This window comes from Gossypium arboreum, chromosome 10 (genome assembly GCF_025698485.1).
Source record: "Gossypium arboreum isolate Shixiya-1 chromosome 10, ASM2569848v2, whole genome shotgun sequence".
NCBI lineage: Eukaryota > Viridiplantae > Streptophyta > Magnoliopsida > Malvales > Malvaceae > Gossypium > Gossypium arboreum.
The window spans coordinates 1,151,357-1,159,920 of NC_069079.1; the positions used below are offsets into that span (position 1 = coordinate 1,151,357).

At 36.1% G+C, this 8,564-nt stretch overlaps 1 protein-coding gene across 1 annotated transcript; it reads right to left on the bottom strand.

Moving 5' to 3' along the window:
• Window positions 1-1,755: 1,755 nt before the first annotated feature.
• Window positions 1,756-8,177, bottom strand: LOC108487159 (phospholipase A I-like). The gene is made up of 18 exons (XM_053019915.1): window positions 7,476-8,177; window positions 7,181-7,328; window positions 6,975-7,053; window positions 6,731-6,884; window positions 6,421-6,633; window positions 6,077-6,322; window positions 5,851-6,013; window positions 5,502-5,762; window positions 5,303-5,421; window positions 4,879-5,040; window positions 4,538-4,715; window positions 4,311-4,447; window positions 3,919-4,057; window positions 3,543-3,749; window positions 2,977-3,454; window positions 2,677-2,893; window positions 2,506-2,595; window positions 1,756-2,353 (listed from the first exon to the last, which is right to left on the bottom strand). Exons 1-18 carry the CDS (start codon window positions 7,965-7,967, stop codon window positions 1,886-1,888), a joined length of 3,951 nt encoding a protein of 1,316 aa, XP_052875875.1. The 5' UTR covers window positions 7,968-8,177; the 3' UTR covers window positions 1,756-1,885.
• Between the last annotated feature and the right edge of the window lie 387 nt (window positions 8,178-8,564).

Sequence of the window (8,564 nt, forward strand, 5' to 3'; positions counted from 1 at the left end):
AAAGTTGAAGAAGAAAAGGGAAGAGAAGCAAATGGGAGGAAATTATTGATAAAAGATTTAAGTTTTCATATTAATTTGTATTTCAAAGAATTGAGTTAAATATGTTGTGATTGAAATGTATGATATATGTTAATTTAATCAAAATAGTAGAATTAGGAAGTACTTTTAGAATGAATGATATATAAAGATATTACGTTTTATGGAAAAAAAGATGGATGATTTGTATCATGAGAATCGTTAAGGTAAAGAAAATGAATATGCTTCTAACATATGAATTTATATGACTAAATTGAATAATAATCAAAAGTATAATAACTCTATACATCCAATTGAAAATTAATGCAAAGAATCATGGAAAAGTAAATATTTTCACTAAAACAATACTTTTTTATTTTCCTTTTTGAAAAACACTAAAACAGTTTTTAGATCGTAACAATAGTTTAACTTTGAAAATTAACCAACAATTGTAGAAATTGAGTTAGAGGTTGAACCAATATGGAATTAAATTTAATAGTCTAGTTTTGTATAATAAAAAAGTTGTAAGCAATAGAATTATAGATCATAAGCTAAATAAATCTAAGTGAGATAAGGACAAATTGGTTTCAGCTTTCCCTATTCGACTTTGAATAATTATTAAAATTAAAAATATATATATATAGTCAAGAGATGAAATTTATATGTTTAAAAGTTTAATAAGTCCATTTTAAAGAGAAGCAAACAAAAATATTATATGAATCTGTCTTGAAAGATAAATATTTTTAATGGAGAAGGGTTAATTTAGTTAATTTTCCTATTATGTTAATTGGTTATTTTCCTATTTTGTTCTTTGTCATGTTTGTTAATAATTAATTTAGTTAATTTTAGTTTTTGACCAATCACTCGAATTATTCAGCTAAATAATAGAAAGACGGTATTTACTAGTAATTTTAGTCTTCATGGAAAGAGGACTTAGGGTTGTGACAGTAGCCATAAGATGTGGCAACATGAGCATTAGAGAATCTAGTGTTGCAATACTAGCCCCATGATATAGCGACACTAGCTCTATTTCCTTTGTCTTGTTCTTATTTATCCAAAAGAGTCCTGAATGAATCCTGAATGCAATAAAACTATAAAGAAAACCTAGAAATTGTCTATAAAATCTAAAATGACTTTAAAAAGGTATAAAAGTTGAGAAGAACTTGAATAATAAATTTGGTTCTAGAATAAAGTATTTGTCTAGAAATGTAGTATTCCTTGCTTGGGTAAAGGGGTTTTATAGTCTAATAGAAACACCAAAACATTGAACAGGTCTAGCCACCAATTTGTTGATTCAATGTCATTCTTTAGATTGATATTTTAACTGATTTAATGTCATTCTCCTAATCAATTCAATCCAATTCAATTTAAGCATTATTGACTTAAGTACCTATTATTTTTGTATGTAAAGGGTTTTGAAGATTATAGGCAGTAGTAAGACCTACATTATATAAAAAAGAAAAATGCAAAAGCTTACCTAAACTGTCTCTACCTCACCTTTCAAATCGAATGTTAGTAATCTATGTAATTGAACTCACAACCTCATACAGAAAGGAGTGCATTAATCTATGTAATTGAACTCACAACCTCATATAGAAAAGAGTGCATTCTGAGTTCAAATAAAAAGGATAATCTCGAGATCTGACACATGACTTGACAGATCGGATCATGAAACAAATTATGATGTACTGAGCTTGAAAGATGGGAAAAAGCACTTTTTGTTCCATAATATAAAAACTATTATAAAATTTTAAATTCCCATATATTTACTTATAAAGCTAAAAAATGAATGATTGGAAACAAATATTTACTTATAAAGCTACAAAAATGAATGCTGCCTCTTATTCATGCACTTAATATATTTTACTAGCTATTTAAGATAGGGAAGATGACATGTATACCTCAGCTTCCTATGGCAAGCAAGAGAATTTTTTAGGGCAACATCCACTGTTGCACCTTCACGAAATATTGAGTCATATAATTTACAGACAAACCTTGATAGTTCCTCTTCTTCTTTATCCCAAAAGCTGGTACCATGGTCTGTGTTCTTCTCCATGTCATGATCATCCCAGTCGCTTGACGGACTGATAGTTTCTAGTTCGGATTCAGTTTCGGTTTCGGTTTCGGAGTCTTCGTCTTCTGGATCTTCCTCACCGATCTCGAACCTTCCCTTTCCCAAAACGTTGTACTCTCCTAAGTCATTGATCAACACATCCTGAGGCTCAGCTGTGGGGCATAAAACAGCTTTAGCACCAGAGTCTAGGAAGGCTTTAATTAAATTTGCAGAGGGGCCATAAGTTCCAGTGAAGATTATGATCCTGTCCCTCCAAGCTCCAACCTAGCATTGTTCAACAAAGTATCAGACACATTAAATGCTAAATTCGGGGCACCGCAGTTCATGATCTATGGAGAACACGAATCATTGGATTACAGCATCAGGTATACTGAGCATTGATGGGAAAAAAAATCAAATGAGAGTAATATGCTTACCATCCAACGAACATCATCAGGTGTAATGTGCAAAGAAGGGACCGTGCGGCGGAACATGTATGCCCCGATCTCTTGATCATCTTCCGTAACCTTCAAGAAAAAGTTCATTAGTTTTGATAACATTAGACTAACAATTTTAAAAGAATGAAATCATTTGAAAAGCATGCACACTTGGGTTTGGCGTCCAATATATCTATGGCCAATGTTTCCGACTTGGAAGTATGGTCTACAACGAATCAAATCAGCAATAGTTGTTACTTGTGCAAAAGGTGATGCACCCTTACGGTCCTGGCTCCGCATCATTGACAACATGCTAACCTTGACACTTTGTAGAAACCTATCAGCCAGTTCTCCAGGTTCAGCTACAATAAAAACCTCGTTTTGCCAACTAGAGAAAATAAGCAGTTAGCATTTAAGGATTGGGGCAAAGCTACGATAAAAGTAATGCCTCGAAAAGCAAGGATTTTGTACCTTAATATTGAGCCAACTGAGTCATTTTGAAGGGCTAAATGTATAATGCCAACTTGTGGTAGATTCTGTAACTTTTCATGTAATGACTGTACAGGTAAAGATAGTTCCCTGCGTCCAGTAGGAGACTTTGGCTGAGATGTTGTCTTCTTTCCAGATAGTAATCCATCTAAGCTAAAAGGTGAGATCATGTCAATTTGGCCAAGCCTTTGCAGGTCATCAGGAATGAAGGAAAGAGAGTTTGAGGGGAAACTTCCAGCGGGCAGAGGAGAGGTAAATGGTGTCGGAAATGTTGTTGTCGGTACTGTCTTTGAAACTCCAGATATGTCATGCAAAAGAGTTAATCTGATTCCATTTTGTACACAAAATGACTCGAGTGCCCGAGCATGGTGCACTATTCTTCCTGAATCAGGACTAGACAAAGCTTCAACAAGTAGTACATTTCGCCTCCAACCTAATGAAGGGGTATTCTCATCTAGTACTACACAAGAGAAAAGAATATAAAAGGTTCAGCAGAGCATCCTGAAAGTTATAACTTATGAAAACTATAAAAAACGAGGGTCAAATACCTGCATTTGATGCTTTAGCCCTAGCAAAATGTTGAGATTTCAATTTTTCTGTCCACTTCTCATCATGTGCAAAGGGTACAAGAAGTCTTTCACATGCATTCTTGAAGGCATCTGAATTGTTTTGGATGTAGTCCTTTACAGAAGCTTCCAACTTGAGCCAAACTGTTGGATCAGTCTCATCTAGCTCCATGTCACAACGTTCATCAACTGCAAGGCAACCATATAAATTGAGTTATTTTGCTAAGCAGCTACTGCACAAGGATTAAATTTGGATATCAAAATAAAAACTGGTTGGATGCTAGTTATGGAGACATCAGCCAAGGTAAAAAGGACATAAAACTCTCATCTACGATAGCCACAAGGAACCAAGAAGTACCTGGATTAAACCGAAAGTATTGGATCTCAGGGAGCATGGTTAACATTGCACTCAATGCTTCCTCAGCTCGCTCCACAGAGCATGAACTCTCAATCAGCACTTGTCCAGTATCCAGGTAACGCCAACCTCCTTTTCGTGCCTAGAACCAAAGAGATGCACATGAATGCAGGGAATGAAGTGATGAATATTAAATCTCAATATGATCAGTAACGAAAAGGTAGATAGAGATTTAAATCTCTTGATTTTTTATTCTCCAATCAGTCAAAATATCAAAACTGCTTAAAACGGTATTTTGGAATATAAATAAAAGCACATATATGTAGTTTCCTGTTATTCTGCATGAATATCCTTATAAAAGGGTGATTGCAACTACACAAAAACAAAGCAGTTACCTTCGTAGGCACAGAACCACTGCCAATTGAAACTAAACAGTCAATTTTTGTATCAGGCCATAAAAGTTGTGCTTCTCGTATGGAAAATAAAGTTGGATTATTTGCCACTATAGCACCATCTTGCCAGCGGTTTACATCTATATAAGGTAAAATAAAATATAATAAAGGTTAAGAAGTTTAAACATCCTTTAAGAAAGACTTAATTTAAGCAAGCTGAAGAAAAATACCATCTGAGAAGTCATCAAGATAATATGGGGCAGCAGAAGATGCTCTTATAGCTTTCCATACATGGTGTTTACAACTTCCAATAAAAGCATTTCGCTTGTAGCCAAATTGAGCACCTTGAACAGTGGTTACTGAACCTTCAAGTATTGCAAGAGGCACCTCTGGTGTTCCAACAGGGTACTGCACATTAAGAAATAGATTTATAAACAAACTCATTGAGGTGCAAAGAAATTACCATAATGGATAATAAAACAGTCCACATATATCTATATGAACAACGTAACACTTAAATCCAATTAGAGTTCAGATTACATTATAGAAAAAGAAACTCTTGACCTCAAACCTGATAATTGCGGAATAAAAAAGGCTGAGCTGGCATAACGCTCACCAATGTCGACACAACAAAAACTTTTGGAATGTTTCTTACAGCAGAATCGATTAGTAGGTCACCATCCTCATCAGCACACATTTCCTTTAGCAACCTTTCAAACTGATCTGCACTGTGCTGCAACACTACATGTTATTGTGTCTTGTTGAAAGCAAAACTCTGGAAATATCCTTTAGAACCACAAAAAGGTTCTTCTTAGTTCGAGTTATGCTTTCACGATGTTCAACGCCTCTTCATGCATTCAAGACATGCATTCAAGGAAAGTAAGAGAAATTCATGCAAATTCATAGACACATTTTCAAGGAAAACAAGAGAAAGCAATTTTAGAAGCAATGAAGAATGAAACACAAATTCATCTACATACAAGAGAAATCCATACTTTAGATCCATGTACAGCAACTCTGATACTCTGTGATGAACTTTTATAAAGCTGATCAAACTTTTCTCTCCATGTTGCAGCTTCATCCTTTGGCACAGGTTCAGTGAAAACAAGTTTTCCTACAAAGCCAATATAGAGCAAGAATAAACAAATTGGACTACAAGTGTTGTCAAACAGAATCTTTGTGCAGCATACTGACCAAGTTTTTTGTATATTTCTTCACATTGATCCAAGGTCATCAACTTAATGCCAAGGGCAACAGCAAGCATGCCACCGGTTGATGTTCCGCATACAAGGTCAAATAACTCATGTATTCGCTTTCCAGTTCCCTTCTCAATTTCTTTAAGCATTTGCACAGTTGCAAGACCTTTCATGCCACCTCCATCCATTGAGAGTATGCGTAGGCCTCGTTTTGGTACCTGTCTCCCTCTAATAGCACGTCGAAGGTTCTCATTCTCTCCTATGAAAGAACATTATCAGATGACTCTATGATCCAAATTCCAAAAGTTCTTAAAGAAAGTTAAAAGGATCAAATGGGAGAAATATACCAAGAATTGCCAAAGCACGAGCTGCAGCTTTATTCACACGTGGTTCAGATGTAAAAGTCAGCCGCATGAGAAGTTCCCTCAAGCTTTCAGAGGTGACAAGAATGCGGCGATTCTCCAGACAGAAGGCCAAATTTCCAACAGCTAGCAAAGCAAGCCTTTGCACCTAATTATATATAAGGGTTTAAATACAGTTCAATATAAGAATAATTTAAAATCAGAAAGTTACCTCTGGATTTTTATGGGCGCACAGTATTTTTAATGATCTCAAAACATCCCTTGATAGCATCTTCTGAGCTACAATATCAGATCCAAAGGCCAAAGTGCCCACAACTTGTAGCACAGAAACCTGTTCTTCTGGGGCAATAGACTTCATAACAAACTCAATGGGTTGCATGATGTCACATTTCATCAATTCCATGGCCACAGAAACATCTCCAGCAAGAGTTGATAGAGCAGAGCAGGCTTGGCTGACCTGACACAAACCAGAACAATAGTGCACGATAGGAAGGGGAACTAAAAAAACAACATGTCTGATGTCACAGCATAAAAAGGAAAGTGTATCCAGTGTACCACATGGCGGTTGTCACTACTTATCATGCTAATGAGCTGCCGCAATGCATTCTCATCTTTACCAATAAGTGCACAGTTCCCTTGGTCTTGCATTATTATCTTCGTCAGTGCAGACGCTATCAACGGGTGATGACAAGAGGAAAAACGGAATATTAGAGAGAAAAAGGCACTCAGCTTGTGTTTAGATGTACCAAAATAAGAACTGTTCTCCATCTGTAAAATCAACAAAGTGAAAACAATTTCATTCATAGATGCTCATGTAAACTCATGAGCATGAGCATACAAACAGCTAATAGCTGTCGACCTGTACCTCTATTTGCACGGTCACCGATCTTAGATTTTCATCAGCCACAATCCTGATATTTGCAAGGGACAACTGACTTAGCTTGCGTAAAGGCAAGATCTCAGGAAGGAATTCAAGTGGATTACCAAACAATCTAAGAATTTCTAACTCAATCGTAGCCCTGCCATCCAACTGGAGAAAAACATTAGGCAGGAGAAAAGTACCATACATTTTCAAGCTTAAACATTGATTTCATTGTCAATAAAGTGACCTGAAGTCGAGAAGAAGCCGAACAAGTTTATTATGCTCTAATGATAATTCCACCAACCCAATACACTGTTTCAGTTCCACTGCTCATAAATTACCAACAAAAAATGCAGTCAATAGGCAAATGGGAAGTAACATCAATGATCTGACCTTCAAAATCACTCGACATATGTACATAAATTTAGATGTAAAAAACAAGATCATTCTTACCAGGCACTGAAACAAGCATGTTGCAATCAGCCCTAAGTACTTTTAAGTTTTTTACATCACCAAGCTCAGGTGGTAACTGTGATAGCTTGTTGTAATCAAGGTATAATTTCTCAAGAATTGGCAACTGAGTTAACTCAACAGGCAGTGTCTGTATCAAAATGTAAACTACAAGTGCCTAAGTTTCTTCATTGAGCTCAGTTCAGAAATTCAAAACATTTATTTTGAAAATTTTCATTCTCTAACTAAAAAAAAAAAATCAGTTACTGGTTAAAAATTAGGTTAAGCTAAGCCTTACCGTTAAACCGCAACCGCAAAGGCTAAGCGAAGTGATGCCTTTCCAATGATCATCCAAATTCGACCGTAACAACCGAAGCAAAACTCCGACTCCATCACTCTGCTGACTCGACCCGGTTGCCTTAACCACCGTAACCGCCCGTAACGGTTCCCTCCTCTTCTCAACATACATCTCCACCCCCACCACATTCTCTTCCGTCTCTTTCAATTCAATCGCCACCGTATCCTGTGACGAAGGGAGCGCCAACATTAACTGATATTGAAGCCGGAGCGCTACCTGGTCCACGTCATCTCCCGATACCCAATCCAGATCAATCTTAAACCCCGGTTCTTGCTGATCTTGTGGAGGAGTTAACGATGCCGACGAGGAAGAACATGAACCTATCAATTGCGATGATGTACGGTCAAGATCTTCCCCGGATTCTTCGTACCCATAATATAGCGATAAACGGAAGATTTCCGACGGTCGTTTCCATCCTAATCCCCAAGACATAGTGACCCGACGGTTAAAATGCGCGGGAGAAGGTTGTTTATCACGATTCAACGGTTGATAATACTATTATATTTTACATTTGATTTTCTTCCCTCAAAAATTTAATCGAGATTCAATCCCATTATCATATAGCAGCTGGAATACAATCTGATTATCATATAATGATTATGTGAAATCTACGAACTCTGTCTCTGACATTTTTTTTTTTTTCATTTTGTTTATTTCCCGCTGTCCGGGTCGTTATTATAGTTAAGGGAGATATACCGAACGACGTCGTTTTACTTGGTTGAACAATTCGAAACGCAGCTCAATTAGGTTGGTTCGTTGGAATTTGGATGCAACGACCCCGTTTCAAAGCTTAGTTTTCTTTTCAATGGTGAGTGACAATGGTGATTATAATTAGATGTAAACAAAATCTGGTTCAATTCGAAAAATTTAATAAAAATTTTAAATTTTGAATTACCTAGTTCGAGTTATTTGAGTTAATCAAGTTATTCGAATCAATTCGAATAAAAAACTAAGTTTTTTTGGTTAAACTCGAATATGAATTACACAATTCGAGTTATCCAAAAATCTAAATAAGAAATGACAAAATTA

What these genes read in the sequence shown, in the direction of transcription:
- LOC108487159 (XM_053019915.1), bottom strand. Translation starts at nt 7,967, where the DNA reads ATGTCTTGGGGATTAGGATGGAAACGACCGTCGGAAATCTTCCGTTTA. An exon ending in CGGCTTCTTCTCGACTTCAG is followed by an intron (nt 6,885 to 6,974) that starts GTCACTTTATTG and finishes GTTGGATGGCAG; the next exon opens with GGCTACGATTGAGTTAGAAA. An exon ending in GTAGTGACAACCGCCATGTG is followed by an intron (nt 6,323 to 6,420) that starts GTACACTGGATA and finishes GGTTTGTGTCAG; the next exon opens with GTCAGCCAAGCCTGCTCTGC.